The 20,097-nt window shown below is 34.4% G+C and overlaps 1 protein-coding gene across 1 annotated transcript in view; it reads left to right on the top strand.

Annotated features, from left to right (window-relative positions):
- Positions 1-20,097, top strand: part of chb (CLIP-associating protein) — a 1,004,436-nt gene that overhangs the window by 171,466 nt on the left and 812,873 nt on the right. The window contains exon 6 of the mRNA XM_090388867.1: positions 4,355-4,446. Within this exon, the coding sequence (XP_090244993.1) occupies positions 4,355-4,446 (92 nt within the window). The remainder of the gene's footprint in view (positions 1-4,354; positions 4,447-20,097) is intronic.

The following is a 20,097-nucleotide window of genomic DNA, read 5'->3' as shown; positions in this document are numbered from 1 at the left end:
TGCTGCTAGACCTTCGGCGACAAATTCTTCTCCTAAATTATGCCGCAAAAATCAGCAGCTTACCACATCACCTGATATGGCAATATTTCTTCAGACCAAAATGGGAAAACTTCTATTGAACTAAATCATGTCTCAACAAACCATCTGGCATTAGGCTTCAAGCTCTAAACACTAGCTGGGGATTCAGCCTGAATAACATAATGCAGGATACTAGCATGCAAATCCAGCCATGGCAAATACCCACAATACATATTGAAAAATACTATCAGAAATGGGGAAAGAATAATTTTCCAGAAATTAACATCAGACAATCACATCTGGCCCACTCCACTCAGTTTAGGAGTTACGTGCAGCTATATACAGATGGATCCAAGACTACCAGTAAAGTTGGTATAGCTGTAGTCCTGCCAGATGCTATCATCGCCAAACAGCTCCCCTCAGAATGTAGTAATTATACTGCTGAGTTGTATGGTATTTTACTAGCCCTGGAGAAAATAAAAGAAGCCTCATATACTCAATCCATAATATATACCGATTCATTAAGTGCCGTGAATTGTATGCAATGTAAACGCCCCAACAGTCATCCTCTGGTACAACAAATCTGGACTCAGTTAATGGCATTTCATGCACTTGGTCACCGCATATTTTTTTGTTGGATTCCTGGACACTCTGGAATCCCAGGAAATGAACAGGCAGATTTAGCTGCCAAAAATGCTTCAAATCCTATCGCTTCCAATTTCAGACACCTTATGTTGACTATAAATGCATTATACAACAGACCTCTAAACAACAGTGGAAACGTATATGGGAAAAAAAAACCAAATAATAAACTTTTTGAAATAAAGAAAGAACCGAAACAGTGGCGATCCAGTCTGAGAGGAAATAGAAAAGAAGAAACTGTACTAGCACGACTGCGCATTGGTCACACATACCTCACTCTCAGTTATTTATTAAGAAAGGAAGATGCCCCACAATGCAGTAACTGTTCATGTCCACTCACTGTAAAGCATATCGTTATCGAATGCCCACTATATCTAAGAGAACGAAAAACTGCTTTCTCCTTACTTTTCAAAAATTGAAATCAATAACACTACGTAATGTTCTAGAAGATCGTCGCCGACCGGGCTAGCCGAGTGGGTAAAGTACCTGCCCGGCAACCCAAAGGTCGCGGGTTCGATTCCCGCCTCGGGCTTGGATCAGAGTACTGCAAAAACCTTGGGAGGTGCAATATGGCCACAGAAGCCGATGCGCCAACAACTACCAAATCAAAAAAAAAAAAAAAAAGAAGATCGTCAGGATATGGATGACGTTTTTGTTTTTCTAAAATGGATTGATAAATATCACTTTCTTTAAATTTTTATCAGAATCAGCATCAACAACAAAGATATACTAGTCAGAAATCAGTGCATTATAGCCACAGTTGCTGATGCACCAACAAACCTAACAACAACTAAAATTGCATTAACAATTTGCAACTGATCTTAAGAAGAATTTCATTTAGGAAAAGTGCAACATGATACAGTTCAATTTATGAATAAAACAGGAGAATAATATATTACAGAAATAAATTCAATCATAGAAGGTTAATTAAATCAATAATGGGGTTCTCATTTTATTAATTTAAATTTTTTACATGTTGGAAATGTGATACTTGATAGTTAATCATTATGCTTTATAGATGTTTATAAATTATAATTGGAGGTTGCCCCTGTGTATGTTTTATCCAAAAAGTAAATAAATAAATGAAAAGCATGGAGTAAAATAAAATGATTTTTAATTATCTGTGCTTTTACTCCTCGCCATTATTCTTAATAATTTGAGGTTTACTGTACATGTATTTTCAAAAGGATTTTTCATTAATGAAGTTAACAAATCAGCATACTTAAAATTAACTTACAGAAGAAGAGCTGAATTTGAATTGAGTTTGTGACTGACTGAAAGTAAATATTGCACCTATTGTTAAAAATTATTAAAGGTGTTTAAATGTTTTATTTCCTCTGTGAAAAATATAGTAGAGCACTGAAAATTTGAATGAGCCAGCAATTTTTTTTTTTTTTACGCTGGTGCTATAAAATAATTACGTTACTTACCTGTTATTGTGATCAAGTTTGCAAATTGAATTTTGATTCTATTAAATGGCAATTCTAATAAGAGAAAACCGGTGAAATATTATCCACAGGCTATAAAAATGAAGATATAAAGCCTCAATTTATACTTTTATTACCTTACCAATTAACAAAATTAAATGATATGTGAAAATCAACAAACGATCGAAAAACTGAATGCTGCCCAACTCCACTCTTTCTGAAAAGAGTGAGAGATCTGGCAATAAAGGAACAAAGTTTGAAAATGGTGCAGCAAAAAATAAGTAATTGTTTTCATTAAAGGCCTATACATATATGTTATTGTGTCTGAAAGTTCCATTTGTTTTGTTACCTGTGAATAAAAATATGCAAGTACAACTTTAAGTGCTTTTATTTTTAAACATACTAATCCTTTCCCCCCCCCCTCCTGTCTCCAGAACAGTATTTTTGATGAGTTCCAAAGTCCGAACTACCCTTGGTCCCAATTATTGCGGATTATTGACGCTCTACTGTATATCATTTGTGTGTTATAAATAAAAATTCTTTTATCTGAGCAGTTTGTCAAGTCCTTCTTTCTACAGTTTGTGTATGAAAGGTGAAACAATAATGTGGGTCTTTCAGTATAAACGGTTGTGCTGTACAATATATTTAAGAGTAAGAGATTACCCCAGTCTTTTGTGTAGTCAGTGCTCTACAAATGTAAACTAATAAAATAATTTTCATGAATTCTTTCACTCATAGAGACACGACCGATTTGACACACAACTGAATTGAAAGCCAAGAGCTCCAACCCGACCCCGAAAGACATCAAACCAACTCAGCACGACCATGAGTGTGAGAAGACTGTCAGAATAATTAAAATCAAAACTATAAAATTTGGATAAACACATTGAACATAACAGATTAAGTGAAATTTGCTGTATTTTCCTCCTTAAACACGGAGCAATATGGCCTTAGTTGCTAATGCTCCTAAAAACCAAATAACAAACAAACCTCCTTAAACAGATAACACTTTTCGACTGATTGTCTTGTTCACAGGTTGGAAATAACATGGTGAGAGAGAGATTACTTGTCTTGATGCATGCATAAAAAAGATCCGAAATTAGGTAAGGACGGTACCTTTAAGTATTTTAAACATATGTTAGTGGAATTTGCTTGTAACTTCATTTCAAGGGTTTCAGCAATCAATAATTTTATGTAATTATGTTGTATGTTTAAAATTTCTGCTTAATTAAATAAGAATGCGTAACTTTCATTGACGGCATGAAAAGCCAATTGCGATGCAACTGCTTGTGATGTGTAGACTGAAGCAGCATGTTGTTCACGTGTAAATCTAGAGTACACAGAGTCAACACTTGATACCACAAATCGCACTGATTACAAGAAATATTGCATACAAGATCATTTACTTGTACCGAGAAAGAAGGAAGAACTGTGTGGTTTCTCAATATGTTATGTAGCTTCTGCATAGGCCTGGCTACAATTTTGAATTATTTATCTTTAAAGAGTTTGAGCTGCTTATACCATTGTTTGATGTACAGTATAGAAATAAAGTATTTTTTATTGGTTTTATTAATGGGTATCGTATTTTCTGACTTATATTTAGCTTGTAATCGATCAGTCAAAGCCTTGTCTGTTTTAGGAAGGAAAATACAGTAAATTTCATTTAATTTGTATGTTCGATGTGTGTATCCAAATTTTATAATCATGATTTTAATTATTTATTCTTGTAAGTGGTTTTCCCTTTTTAATTATTCTGATACAATATCTTCTCATACTCATGGTTTGATGTGTGGGGTCAGGTTGGGGCTCTCGGTTCCATTGTGCGTTGAATTGGTCATGTCTGTATGAGTGAAAGAATTCATTAAAATTATTTTATCTGTTTATTTTATTTGTTAACATTTGGAGAGCATTGACTGGAAGCATTCTACACAAAAGATTGAGGTAATCTCTTACTCTTTTAAATATATTGTTACAATGTAGAAGTTATTGAGCCTTGTAGCTCAGTGTTTTACTAATCTTATTACTGCACAATATATAATCTGTTGATAGATTTTCTTGTTTAGTTATAAAATTATTTTATTGTAGTATATGTTTGAGAAGCTCATGACTGCCTTCACACACAACCGTAGAAAGCCCTTTTCTTTCTACAGGCTGTGTATGAAAGGTGAAACAATAGTGGCCCTTTCAGTAAAAGGTTGTGCATTACTGCTCAATATATAATCTGTTGATAGAATTTCTTGTTTAGTTATAAAATTATTTTATTATAGTATATTTTTGAGAAGCTCATGACTGCCTTCACACACAAAAACTGGAAAGTGAGAGAGCAAGTGATGATTCTCTTACAAGATACATTGGATACGTAAGTTTTTAAAGATTCTTTCTCTTCTATTAAAATATAATGCAAAATATTATTAAGTAAGAATTACTTAAAGTTTTAACATACAGAATTTAAAAATACTCAATGCTTTTTTTGTGAAAAATTGGAAAAAACAGGAAAAATTGAAAATTAAAAGGATATGAAAAGTACTCTAAAAATTTTTTTTCCCCTGATAGTTACTTTCGTAGTAATGTTTTTGGAGTAAGAACAACAAATTTAGTATATTAACACAGTTTATTAAGTATAAATTTATTATTCAAATATATATAGAAAAATAAGTAAATAATCGGTCAACTACTGAGTGCCGGGCACTCAGGATGACACGAATTGTCGTTAGTGTAGTATCTCAAATAGAGAACTTTATGGTACTTGAAAAAAGTTTCTGGTACCCCGGTTTGGCCTAAAACTTAGGAAATAACGAAAACATTGTCTATTTGAGTCTTTCCAGTTATTGTGAATACCAAGGGTGGGAGAAGCGACTCTGACTTCTTCCTGCAGAAACAATCAAAGTCTTGGAGGAGAAGCGATTGGCAGGTGAGGGTCCTGCAAGACTCCACGCAGGTGCCTCCCCACTACCGCCTCAATACTTGCTCTCTGAGTACCTCCTTGCAGGGACAACCCCAGCTTTGAAAATTGTTAAAAAATACTTCTTGTCGTGCTAGCCGGGTGGGTAAAGTGCCTGCCTGGCAACCCAAAGGTCGCGGATTCGATTCCCGCCTTGGGCTTGGGTCAAAGTACTGCAAAAACTTTGGGAGGTGCGTTATGGCCACAGAAGCCTATGCACCAGCAACTACCAAAAAAAAAAAAAAAAACACCCTTGTTGCAAAATTTATAAATGACCTTTATAGAATTATTAACTATTTAGCAACCTTTCTGTCACTAAAAGGAGAGTTACTTAGTAAAAAGAAGCACACTATTGAAATTCAATAAATTGAAGTGCAACAAACAAAAGATTTTGAACTAATTTTAACACAAAAATAAATGATATATTTCAATCGCAATAGTTTTCCCTTGATAAGCATCGAATAACGCATGGTTAATGTGATTTTTAAATTTTTAGCTCTAGCGACGGAAATAGAGGGGGGGGGACACAGAAAATTACATTTTTCTGTCTGACGCCGCCATTTTTAATAATAAAAATATTTTATTAAAATTATATTTTAAACATACTCGTTGAGATCTTTCCAACGGTGTAGCTATAGGTTGTCAACAACATTTTTAACCCCCCCTCCATTTCTCAGACAAATTTTTGTCAACGATGATCAATATGCCGTTATGTTGGCCCACTTGATGTGCAAACCCATGCAAAATTTCTAGTCAATAGGTTGAGTGGTTCCAGAGATACAATGCTGTGACAGATGGATGGACAGGCAGACATTTTAAGGGACCTTCGTTAAACTATGGCCTCTAAAAAAAATAAGTAAAAATAATTTTATAATAAAGTTTTTGTAGAATATTCCAAATTTTTATTAAGTTCTCATCCGACACCCTATGCAGACTTCTTTTCTTCCTCTTTGTGTGTCTCTTGCTGAATGACCTTTCCGAAGCAGCCACGAATCGACATATTTTGCTGGATCGAAGCGGGTCAGCGGTGGGCCTACAATTTTAAGAAACAGTAGTGAAGAAAGTGTTTTTGTCGTCAACGAAGCTCTGGTTGGGCTGACAATCAGATTCATTTGTGAAAATCCTTGTTCACATTCACTCGATGAAATTGCTATCATACTCAGAGCGTCCATCAAATTCTTCAGTTCTTCCGAAACCATCTTTTCAATTAGGTACCCCCGAAATCCACAAATTGCATTTAACTGTAACCTAATTGACAATTTTCTAACTTCATTTTCACCAAATGCCAACAATTCATGCTTAGAAGGTTCAGTACCTTTTATTGTTCTCGCTTTCCTTCTCTCGTCATCGATATTGTCACTAGTTCTTAAATTTGAATTTTTTTTTTTTTTTTTTTTTTTTTTGAAAATGTCAGTGTCATTCGGATATTCAGGTACTGTGACCAGAGATAGAGAAAATTTACGAAAAATGTGGATAACACACTTCCGCGAAATAACAGATGATTATTTGTCGGGGTAAAAGAAATTAGTCCCTGCTAATTCTCGAACGGGGCGCTTACATTTGATTCACGAAGGTGTCCAACCTACGGTCCGCGAGGAAAGTGAACTAAAACAGCATTTTAAATTTTGTTAATTAGGAAAAAAATTCTCATTAAATGTTTTGTTCAGTTAATGTAATTGTGTATTGTACTTAATAAAATTTTCGAATATTTTCAATTTTACTTTTACGTGCAACAAGATATCGAAAATGTAACACTAAAGAAATCTAACTTTGAATTTTTTTGAATATGGCACCTGTATGGGAAAAGGTTAGACACCACTGCAGTAGAAGGTGGGCCAGAGCCCATTGGGAATACACCTTGATCTGCTCACTGTTGACCAGCGCGACTTCTCTGTAACAGGTGGGACAGGTGGTCGGATAGGTTTTACTAGGTACCACTAAATTATAGAATGGTAATCCCTTTAGCTCTCTTAATTCGCTCAGCAGCACTAATTGCCTGAAGGCCAGAAATGCGAACAGTACGTACCGAGTTAATTCTCTCCTAATCCGTTCACTATATGAAAATTTTCTCGCTCAACGGAAACTATTTTAAATGTAACTTTTAAGGGGAATTAAAAATAATGAAACAGAAGTCCGACTGAGCAATTTAGAATTATAAAAATGGTTATACAGTTTTATATAGAAAATATCTTAACAATAGACAGTGAAAAATGCAAATTTAGCTAAGTAATTTTAAGCTTATTTGAATAGTAGATAAACATGTAAAAAAAAAAAAATAAATAAATAAAATTTACAGAATATTACAAATTTCGAAGTGCACTGCATCCGAGTGTCACATGTCACTGTAGGTGCTGGTACGCCGTACTGTTGCATACCGTCACAAAAAAATCAGTGAAAATGCTTATATAATGATAATACATTAATTGTATTGTCATTAAGCTTTGCTATCATACTCATGACAAGTGAAACAAAATATTAACTGATTCTCAAAATTATTTATCATGTATTAGATAAACATGGATTAAATTGTCTTTCATTAATATTTGCACAATTTATTTCAATTTTTTTTTAATAATTTGTCTTTAAAACTGTTACTTTATATATGTAATTTTTAGTTAATTTAGCAAAATATAGTATAATCTTAATAAATTCACAACCTTAATTCATCACCCTGCTTATTTCATAATATTTTATAAGTCTCGTTCTCACTTCCATTGGTTTATGTTAATTTCTGTTCCTTTAATTCATCTGTTGTTAATTCATCTTCCACTTAATTCAGCACTTTTTAAAATCCTCCACGAGTTGTTTATCCTAAGTAATTTGTCACATCTGGACGAGTAAATGCACCTAACAAAATGAAGCTACTTAAAACCCCAATTAAAATGGTTTTATTGTGGAATCAGCATTATTTTTTGGAGATTACACTTTGTTTCGGAAGCTTGTGGTGCATTATTTAGCTATACTTTATAGTGTAGAAGGATTTGCAACAGTACCATAAGTTGTAGTGGTGAAACAGTATCTGGGCTGTGTCAAAAAAAAAAAAAAAAAAAAAAATTATTCATGGCTACCTTTTATTAGACAATTAAGAGTGAAGTTTGAGTGTTCTGGATTGTCTAAGGCCACTTAAGAACAAAACTGCTGAAGAACAAAACTTCCTTAGACAATTTTGAACAGCATTCCTTTGTTAAAAGAAAAGCATTCTTGCTGCAGCAGAATGCACATTGAAAAGAAGAAGAAATACAAAATTGGGATTATGATAAATTGAAAATGACAACATTAACTTAGTTGAAGCAAGCACATTCATTCAGCCTTCCAACATCTGGCATCACCTCAAAAAGATGTCTCCAGAGTTTGCTAAAAAAAATTAGGAGGAACTGATTTCAAATCTTCTGGTGGTCTTTACAACCACTATATCAAGGAGTCAAACATGATTTGAAATGTTTCTTCAACGAGCGATTATTAGAAGATTGAAAGCTGCTATGAAAACCAAGCAACAACTTTAGATAACTGTATGTTATTCACTACACCCACAAAAAAAGGGAATCAGGTGTGGAGCAAAATGACTACACGTTGTTTCAGGCAAATTAATAACACAAAATGCCAAAAGCTATTAAGAAAAGGACACAAATGAGAAATTGTAGGTGTGAAAAAGAATGTGAAATCCTATGTATTATAATGAATTAGGTAAAATTATAGGCTGAATTGTAAAGCCAATTAAAGGTGACCTGTAAAGTAAAAATGATTAAATTAATAAAGGTTATAGTAGCCAGCATCAGATATGGGTGGGCAAATTTGGCTATAAGTCGTAAAAAGTTGGCTATTCCTCAGATTGGGTTGATGTAAGAATTGGGGTTCTCCAAGGATCAGTATTAGGGCCACTGTTTTTAATTTTCATAAACAACGTCGATGAAGGGATAGAGGGCGTGATGTCTAAATTTGCAGATGATATTAAAATTGGTAGAGTAGTTAATGATCACTGTCAAGATCACTTCTTCAGAGAGACCTAGATAGACTTCAGGAATGGTCAGAAAAATGGCAGCTATGCTTTAATCCAACAAAGTGTAAGGTATTACACCTGGGAAACAGTAATCCCAAAATAACTTATTCACTTGGTGGAGTTCAACTAAACCCAGTACTGGAGGAAAGGGACTTGGGTGTTACGATACGGTCAGACATGAAATTCTCTGAGCATTGTAAACAGGTTGCAAGGAAGGCCCATGGTGTCCTATCGATGATCTATCGAACTTTTGCAAGTAGAGATAGGGATGTGATAATCCCATTATATAAGGCTTTTGTTAGACCACAGTTTGAATACTGTGTTCAAGTGTGAGACCACACCTAAAGAAAGACATTGAGCTTCTTGAAAGGGTGCAAAGACTGGTAACTCGCATGGTGAGATTGGCAAAAGGGCGTCCTTATGAAGAAAGACTTTGAATATGTGGGTTGCAGAGTTTGGAAACTAGACACCTTAGAGGAGATTTGATTGAGGTTTTTAAGGCTCTGAGAGGCATCAGTAAAATGAATGAGGACGAAAATTTCAAGATTATAAATGTTGCTAGAACTAGGGAATATAAATTCAAGTTACGTGGGGGAAATGTTTAGATTGGACTGCAGGAAGTTTTATTTTAGCCAGGGAGTTATAAATTACTGGAATAAGTTGTCTACATGGGTGGTAGAGGCTGACAGTTTGGGGAAATTCAAAGGTCATCTGGATAGTACCTTCGGGTCAGGGAAGCACATAGGATGATAGGTTTTTCCCTTTTCTTTTATTAATTATTATTATTTATTTATTTATTTATTTATTATTATTATTTTTTATCATTGTTTTATTTGGGTTTTTTTTTTTTTTTTTTTTTGGCTGGTGCAGCATAAGCCATAGGCTTTCTTGCACCATGCGGTTAATACTAAAAGAGCAAATATGCGATAAAATCTGATGTTAGCCAAAGTAATTATTGATATATGATCAGGTATTTCATCAGGGGACTACACCTGATCATGCATCAAGGAATGCATTCTTGATGCTCTGTTTACTACTTATAGCCAAGTTTGCCCACCCATATCTGATGCTAACTACTATTACCTTTATTAATTTAATCGTTTTGGCTTAATCATTTTTACTTTACAGGTCACCTTCTCTAATTGGCTTTATAATTTTTTCTTTCTTTTTCACACCTACAATTTCTCATTTTTCTGCTGTCCTTTTCGGCGAAGGTAAAGAAAGCCAACACGAGAACGACGAGAAACATCAAATTACTTACGCGGAAAATCAGTTTCCCGATACACCACCTAGTGCTGCTCACTCAGTAAACAGACGGTAGGTGTTATCAGTCTGGAGCAAAGTCGAGAACGATATATTGATTGACAAGTAGGCGTGGCAAATGATGTGCTGATTGGTGCGTGAACACAACACACAATAACATCGGTTTAGTATCACTAATGGTAACTTGCCCCAACCTTTTTCACCCATGGGAACTTTAACCCCTCTCGAAGTGGAGGGGGTAACCTAACCTTTTTTCTTTAGAATGACAGTCATATTTAGAAATACATTCATAAAAATAAATTTTGACTCTTTTTATTTTCTTGTTCAATAATTATGCCCTAATGGTGAAAAAAGGTCAGGTTACCTCCACTTGAATCCCATGGAAGCTTGAACCCCCTCCTGAAATGGAGGGGGCAACCCATTTCTTTAGAATCATGGATGGACTAGCGCATATTTTGTTTATCAACAAAATATTAATTTTTTATTACTGTCTTTTAATTTTAAAGATACACACACGTGTATTATTTTTAAAGATACATGCGGATACACACGTATCATAACGTCAATCAACACCTCTATAGCTATTCAATATATATATATATATATATATATATATATAAAGAATCTTTCTTTCTTTTTCTATTATTTCCCAACCAAACGTTTAAGTTTAGGTCGCGAAATACAGTAAACCCCTGCTATTTGCGGTATCGCTGTCGCTGATTTAATATAAAATGAAACCTAAAAAAATGTGAATTTTAAAGCGCCGTGAACATTTTCCGCCATAAATAAATATGGGCATGGCTAAAATTATCTTTCCCAGTAAAAACAGCACTCAGTGGGTGGGTGGGATGGGGTGACAAAATCGCGAGCTTGGATGTTTCTCGCTAATCCTGTAGTATGTGTTATGCGCTTGTCATGGAAGGTTTCGTCGTTTTCTTTTAATTTATATGCTTATAAATTGAATAATTTATCAATTAATAAATTGATATGCTTACAAAAGTGATAAATCTACCGTTTTGCATGTAAAACAGACTTTTTCGAGTGTGTTAACGGAAGAAAGTGACTTTATTGTGGACAAGTTCTTTCTAACCCGTACAAAAATATGGCTACGAATAACAAGGGAAATGTGAAAAGATCAAAGAAGGTGATGATGACATTAGCGAATAAAATTGAGTTATTAGATAAAATTTCTAATGGTGAAAGTGTCTCCTCAGTGGCAAAACATTATTAAATCAATGAGTCAACGGTACGATCAAAGTGTCCGTGAAAACGAGCTAATTTCTTCAAAAATTTGCTCTTTAACTCGTGATATTAAATTAGAAAAAATGGAAAAGGCTTTAAATCTGTGGATAGAAGACCGAACTCAAAATAAAATTCCATTAAGTTCACTCATCATTCGTGAAAAGGCAAAACTCCTTTATCAACACTTTAGCAAAACTGGTGATAGCACTGGCGGGATAAGTTTTTTTAGCTAGCAAAGGTGCTGGTTTGAAAGATTTGTTTGAAATTTCTAATAAATATTACATTTAATATTAAATTGTTTCTTATTTTTATTTCGATGTTATATTCTTGCATTTCACTATGTACTGTCTATATACATAATCATATTATGAAGGTACATATAATACATACATAGACAAAATTTTAGCCTAGTTTTTCTTATATATTTCATACTTTGGAACGGAACCCCTTTATTACTATGGGAGCCATAACTCAGTATTCGCGTTTTCAGTATTCACGGCATTTCTCAAGAACGTAACCCTCGCGAATAGTGGGGGGTTTACTGTATAAGGAAACTTTTTCTTTTATTTCCTAACCTACCATTTAAGCTCAGGTTATGAAATACAACGAAAAATAAAGAAACCTTTTCCTTTTTTCGTAACCAAAGCTAAATCAATAATACAGTAAAGACACTGAACTCCAAAAATCTGCCTTTAATAATGAGAAAAAAACATAATGAAGAACGTAAAAATGAATGGAATGAAACTTTTTCAGAAAAAAAATTCATGAATACAAATCATACAGTTGGACGTGAATAGCTATTCGCAATTTGTCATTGATGTGACCCTTCAACATTATGTTTACAGCTGCCATTTATTCTTTTAGTTACACTTTTTAGTTTCTTCCACTGGGCTTTGATATTATTCGTATGTGCTCCTTGTATGTGGATCCCTTCACCGTTAAATGTTTGTAATTCTTTTTTTCTAAGGCCGTAATACGACTATATCCATGCCATTCATCTGTTGTGATGGTAGTATTTTTCTTCACTACTCTCCTAATAATACACAAACAGTTTTTTTTTTTTTTTTTTTTCATGATTTTTTATCAATTTCATGAAGACGAATTTAGATTCTCTTTCAAACACACCAAATACCCATTTCTTCTTAGCAGCTAAATTTCTTCCTCTGTGAAGTTTTGGTTTTACCAATACAGTTTCGTCTGCTTCTACAATTTTCCCCGGTCCACCCTACTTAATTGTGTTTTTTTTTATCAATTACAATTTGCAAATATCTCTTAGTTTCTTATAATACTTAATTGCTGTTACTTTCGAAATCTCCAGATGGTTATATTATGTTATTATTTGGTTTTTAGGAGCATTAGCAACTAAGGCCATATTGCTCCGACGATATGCGGTGGTCATTCCCTTACCTTTCCACATCCTCTGTATTTGGTGGTCATGGGCTCGAACCCCGGTCTAATCAAGCATGTGCTATGCACTTCTGCTCCTGCCCACCTGGTTATGGAGGCGCCTCTTCAGATGGAATGCTGTCGTAGTTACTGGCGTGCACATTGACTAAAAGTATATAATGTACATTATCTTTTTCAATGGAAGTCCCCCTCCCCCCCATTAAACTGTTTCAATAAAGAAACTTGCGAATAACATTTTTTACAACACCAGAAGTTTCCACATGACCCTGTTCGTGATTCAATTAGTTGAAAATAATCATTGCACTTAAAACAGTACAATTTTGGTCTTATTAATTTAGTTTTCATCAAAAAATCAAGGAACGTTTTATTTTCCTTACAAATTTCTTCCATCTTTAAGATTCATTGCTACTATTACCTGTTTACCCTTCATTACAAAACTATTATGCACCATTCTTTACTGGTAAATACATATCATAATGCCAACCAATGATTACACAGTAGCTTGTTGTCTGTTGTCTCCACCACCAATCATTTCATCGTTAGCCACCCCTACCTGTCAATCAGTATATTCTTCTCGATTTCTACTCCCGACTGATAACACCTACTGTCTGTTTACTGAGCGAGCAGCACTAGAGTGCCGTGTCGGGAAACTAATTTTCTGCGTAAGTTAGCCGACGGTTCTCATGTTGGCTTTCTCTCTCTCTCTGCTATACTAAAAATAACTCTTGCGAATCCTAGAAAATTATGATTAGCCTTACAAGTATAGGGTAACAATCTGTATGTTTTTGATACCTTCCTCATGGTTGTGCTCTGCTAAAATGCTGCTGTTTGAAGTGCTCTACCTAAAGGGAAGTGCGACTTAACCTTTTTCTTTACCTTAGCCGCCTTTTCTTATTAGCTTTTGGCATTTTGTGTAATTTACACTTCCATCTTCACACTTTTTTTTATATATATATATATCATAGGTAGGATACAATGTGCCTTCCTAGCCACCATGTGGTTTACATCGCATGAAAAATTTCATGTTTCTGAGTTCTAAGGCTCTTTTGTCCTGGACCACTTAACTCCACTTTCCCTATCTGACTTCTGTGTTTCTGTTCCCCAGGTGCAAAACTTTACATTGTGGAACTGGTAAGTCATTTGAAGCAAGTGGTCTGGTTCTAGCCATTAACTACCCTTCCTATCTTTAAATCATCAGCAAACTTTGACAACTTACCCTGCATTCTCTCATGGATGTTATTAAGGATGATGAGAAATAGAAGGTAGTCCCAATATACTGATCCCCAAGAACCCTACTTGCTACACTGGTCTTTCTTGAGGAATGCCTGTTATCATTACTTTCTGTTTCCTGTATTTTAACCATCCCTTGATCCAGTAAAGGATCTTATTGGTAATCCCAATTTGCTCCAGTTTATATAACTGCCCTTTATGGGTAACCACATTAAAAATTTGTTGAAGTCAAAGTAAATAATGTCCGAGTTGAGTTTTAGGTACAACTCTTTTTTTAACTCCATCATAATAAAGTAGATTAGTCAGGCATGGCTTTCCCTTCATGAGTCCATGCTATGATCCAAGGATACCATTCCTGTTTAGATGGTATCTTTGTATGTTGTATCCTTAACCGCAGATTCTGTGATCTTTCCCACTACTGAAGTCAATCTCACTGGTCTACAGTTGCCCATTATGTGTTTTGCTCCTCTTCTGTGGATTGGGGAGACATTAGTGCTTCTCCATTCCAGGTGGATTGTCCTTTAGTGTGATGATGTGTTTTAATTAACATCCCCAACACGATGATTCACTCATACAGCTTTTTTAATATAACAGGATATATACCATCCACTCCTGAAGCTCTACCTTCGCTCAGCTTTAGCCATTTTTCCCATAGGGCTCTTCTCTGATTTTGAGATGTCACTTAATTTACAGCAGTCTGAATCCTTATCATCATTATTCCTTTTTACCTTAAACTGCTTTGCAACTGTAAAGGTCATTGCAAAGTACCATGTTTAACTTTTCAGCCTCTTCTGCTGGATTTTCTGTGAATTTTCTGTTTTTCTCAAGTAAGGTACCTATGTGATTTATAGCTTTCTGTTTTTTGTGCTCACATATGAAAAGATTCCTTGTTTCTGTTTTTACCTCTCTTTACTAGTGATTTCTCATACTGAGCTTTTGCATATCTTACCCCATCAGTGGTTTTGTACATTTATAATACTCATGATGTAAATCAGTATCTCACAATAGTTTGTAGGTATCTCTTGATTTTTTTCTTTTGCTCAATTAAACCCATATCATCAATTTCCTTGCACCATTCTTTCTTTTGCAGAACTTCTCCACTGGAACAAATGCATTGTAGCTTCTTTGATAAATCCCTTGAATACTTCCCATAATGAACTCATATCTGACAGCATATAATTGTCTTTCCAGTTAATAGAGCCAAATGAATATCTTCATCCACTCTAGTCCTCTCTCTTGAAATTGAATTTCCCTTTTTCTTTTTTACCACAAATCTCTTTGGATATTACTCATTTTATGATATTGTGGTCATGGTTTTTGATTCACAGAATGCTTTAATCAGAAGTGAGTAAAGACAGAGCCAGAACTACGGTGGGGTGAGTGGGGCCCCATCCCCATCATTTTAATGACACAATCGACCAGTTATGGATTTTAAAATTGCTTCATTTTTGAGTTAATTACAGTCGGACCTCTGTTTAATGAACTTCTTCATAGGAAATTTTTTTTTTGAATTCCCCTTGGTTTCTATGGAAACCAATTTCCGTAGAACAAACGGATTACGATATACAACTTTGTGCGCATTGTCCTCACCTCTGGCCTTTAGGTAATTAGAAAGTTTGAATAAGAGTGAAAGGGATTACCGTCCCACAACGTTAATGGTGTCCGTAAAACCTATGCAGCCACATTCTGAGAAGTTGCGCTAGTTAATACGCATTCAATAGCCAATCAGAGGATTAAGAACATTCCTGACACGATAATAGTCTCTGGTCAACCTGTGTTGTGGTTCTCCTTTACGCCGACAAGAAGTCATATGTTTTTTGGAGAAGTGAGTAATCCACGTGTTTCAGTAAATTTCTCCGTCTATGTTTACATGGTCACAGTAGCTGAATTTCTGAGTGATTCCGATATTTTGCACAGTATTCAAAGGACTAGTGACAGTAACAACGTCGGGCGGGGATGAGGCAACTAAGATATTAAGTAAACTTTCCGAAGATGAAATGTTGGCAGATTTGGAAACCGCATCGAGGCTTTCACTGTGAAGAAAATGTTCTAAAATATAATGGCATACAGGCAATAATTAAACAAACAACAACAAAAAAAACAACTATCACCAATCTCCAAAAAACCAGCGTGAGTTAAGGATGATTGCTAAAGAACTTGATGTGGAAACTATAAAGATCGGTTGTGTTTTCGGGCCACAATGGGCAGCTTGTAACTTACAGACAGCAATTAAGGGTCGGAGGAATTATCCTACTTTGAGCAAACATTTTGAATCAGAAAGTTAATTAAATATTCTGGATTATTAAATCGACTTTTCAATCTGGAATTTCTTAACGATTTAGCAATAATGATTGATGTCCTGTAGGAGCTCTCTTACCTTTCAGAAGCTTTACAGAATCACTATGGTAAAAGCAAATAAATTAATTATTCTAACTATCAATGCTATCGCTAATTTGAAAAATTCTAAAGGAAATTATGAAGCTAAAATTGAGAGCACGTTGAAGTTGAAAGAATTTGAAGGAATGGAAAGTAAGAACACATTTAAAAAATTACCTCGTGACAGGTTATTAAGGATAATTTATTAATGCAACAGAGTAATTTTAAATTGAATAAATAAAATAATGATACTATTGATGATGAGGAATTGAAAGAAATTTTAAACATATGCTGCCTGGAATTGTGGAATACGAAAGAACTTTCGTCTCTGTGGCAAGACGGTGAAAAACAAATAAGAAATTTAAGTTTTCTGATAAAATATGAAATAGAAATTAATGATTTTCGAGATTTTGTCGAAGATAGTTCAGCCCTGAGGGCTCACATCTGGTGAGTATGGGGCTTGGGATACTCAGGGTCCTGAGCTGGATATCGTCATTCTTCTCTTTCTTGTTGATTCCCTTCTTCTCTCTCTCTCTCTCTCTCTCTCTCTCTCTCTCGATAAATTTTTTTTTAATGGCTGGTGCAGTACAAGCCTCAGGCTTCTTTGCACCATATAGCTAATAATAATAACAGCTTTAATAATAACTTTGAAAACAAGTGTGAACAGAACTGGTGCAGTTAATATGCTGAAAACAGTTTGAAATTAGTTGGTGAAAGTTGATATTAATGATAGACAATTTGAAATAATTTATACTTTGGAGAAAAAAGTAGAGTGAAGTACTAAGTATGTTTAAAAATGAATAGATGATTATTTTACTTAAGTTACGTATACTATTGTTTTAATATACTTGATTTTTTTATTTTAAAGATTTTTTTCTTGAAATTTATATAGCATTTGTCAATTCTGAGGGCCCATTGTTGATAAATTACTGAGATTGTAAATGAGAAAAAGTACATTTTATATAGATATGAAATCATGCTTTTTATAACTACAGTCAGACCTCTATATAACGAAATCGATCGTTCCCTTGAAAAAATTTGTTATACAGAAATTTCGGTATAAAGAAATGACCTTTTCGACAATGAAAAATACTGAAAATTCAGAAATATAGTAAAAGATGGGAAAGGAGTGGGAATGAATAAATATTCTAACATTTTAAAACAATTTATTAATGAATACATATGACATGACTACTTACATGATGCCCACAATTTATTAGTACACTTTTAAGAATTATGTTGTAAAATATTTGGTTATTTTCTGTTGTACACTGTTCATAAAAATGTTAGAATTTGCTTAAACTTTAAGAACAATTCATTAAGAACAATTTCTCCACTGATCAAACCTTGCTTGGAACTCTTCCCAAGGTTGCTCAATGTCTTCTAGTAGTTCATCCCTATCATCTCTGTTGATTAGCATTATAGCAAAACCTGCTTTTGCAAAATAATCGTTGTTTCCATCACGACTTGCATCTTTGGTCCACACTTAAGCCAAGTTGTTTCCATCACGACTTGCATCTTGGCTCCACACTTAAGCCATCATAATAAAGTGGATTAGTCAGGCATGGCTTCACCTTCATGAGTCCATTCTGTGATCCTAGGATACCATTCCTGTTTAGTCATGATGGAAACAACGAAAAGAAATCGCTTTAAAATTTCTTTTAAAGCGTTTTTTTTTTTTTTTTCTTAATGCAACGATCTACACTATTAAGCACTTACACTTTTTCAAACTACGCTTACACACTGTAAGGTTATTTGCATGGTAGTTAAAACAAGGTGCAATGTGGCCTAAGTAGCTCTGGCACCAGAAAACACCACAACAACAGTTAAAACAAAGCTGAAATTAGGGACCACTTGTAGTTACCGTGTAAACAGAGACAGGTGAAATTTTGTGAAAGTGTGGATGGTTCATTTCTTCGAAACAACAAATGAATTTCCGAGATAAAGGAAAATCTCTCTCCTAATTCTCTAATAGGATGCTAATAGTAGAAAATAAGTTGACCAGAGCCAGTGCCCCTGTCGAGAATATGCCTTAATCTTTGGCAGTGTCTGTGGACAGCTGACCAGTGGAACTTCTTGGCATAGTAGTGTATAAGTTGTATAGGTTTTACTTCTTTTTAGCCATTGCTGACCCACTGCTGGGCAAAGGCCTCTCCCAAACTTTTCCATCTTTTTCTATCCCCCGCTGTGGTTGGCTAGTTTCCTCCTGCAGGGTTTTACAGGCACCATTAAATTGTAAAATGTTTTGGCTCTTAATTTGTGGAATTAGATCCTTTAGCTATTAAATGCTAAAGGGATTAATGCTTAATCCTTTTAGCTCTTAATTCGTGCTTTCTATGGCATCAGCTTTGTCTAAAGGTGCCAGGGGTGCGAACAATACATACATACCCAGGTCTCTCGAAATCAGTTTGTTATATGGAAATTTTCTTTGTTATAAGGAAACTATTTTCAACATAATGTCCAAGGGGAAATCAAAAAAGTTCGCTACATAGAAAATTTTGCTATATGGAAGTTCATTGAAGAGAGGTCCGACTGTAAATACTTTATGAATTAGCTTCCTGTTATACTAATTTCAATTAAGTAATGGCGCCTCCGTAGCCAGGTGGGAAGGAGCAGCAGTGCGTAGCACACTTCTTGATTAGACCGGGGTTCAAGCCCGTCACCACCAAATATGGAGGATGTGGAAAGGTCAGGGAATGACCACCGTATATCCCGGAGCAATATGGCCTTAGTTGCTAATCCTCCTAAAAACCAAATAACAAACAAACATCAATTAAGTAAATAACCTCAAAATACCAAAAAACATTAAAAATCTTGGTGATGGGATGTCATTGGATAATACTGTGCAGTGGTAGAACTGTTTCTGAAAAAGTGTTAGCCACATCCCGGGGAAAGGTTTTTTTTTTTTTTTTTGTCAAGAAAGGTTGTGATTAAAATCTGGTGAAATGTGAGCACGCATACAACTTAAAATATGTCAGTAGTCATCAGGTGAATAATGTTTTGGCTTAGAGTGACTATTGTTAAGAACCTATTCACACTGATAAAAACAATTATTTGATTTAAAATTTTTTCATTTCATTCTTTTTTCTAAAATTAGACAATATGTTTAAATTTCATTAATAAACATCAGAATTATTAATGGTGAATCAAACATCTTTTAATGTTATCAAGAATAGTTTGTTGTAAGACTGTAGCTAACAAAGGTAGCCAGTTCTCCACTTAGCATATATGACTAGTACTTTGTATGTTTTTTCTAATTATATATGCATACCATATCACACAAATGGCCAGTATAAACCTGTATGCCTAGTACGTCTTGTGTTTGGTTCTCCTGCATATTTTACCCAATATGTAGAAAAACAATATAAATAAAAAATAATAACATATTGAGTAATGAAATATTAGTAACTTCAATATAAAAATGTCCAATAATAGTTTTTATACTTTTATTCTTGATTTTTAAAATGTTAGCCAGCTAATGTGGTTAACAAGTACTTACTGTCTCTGTATTAACTCTGTCTCTGTATATTAACTCAAAAATATATATTTTTAAA

Source organism: Mastigoproctus giganteus, chromosome 14 (genome assembly GCF_048544385.1).
Source record: "Mastigoproctus giganteus isolate SK-2022 chromosome 14, ASM4854438v1, whole genome shotgun sequence".
Classification (NCBI taxonomy): Eukaryota; Metazoa; Arthropoda; class Arachnida; order Uropygi; family Thelyphonidae; genus Mastigoproctus; species Mastigoproctus giganteus.
This window is presented reverse-complemented; position numbering and strand designations above follow the sequence as displayed.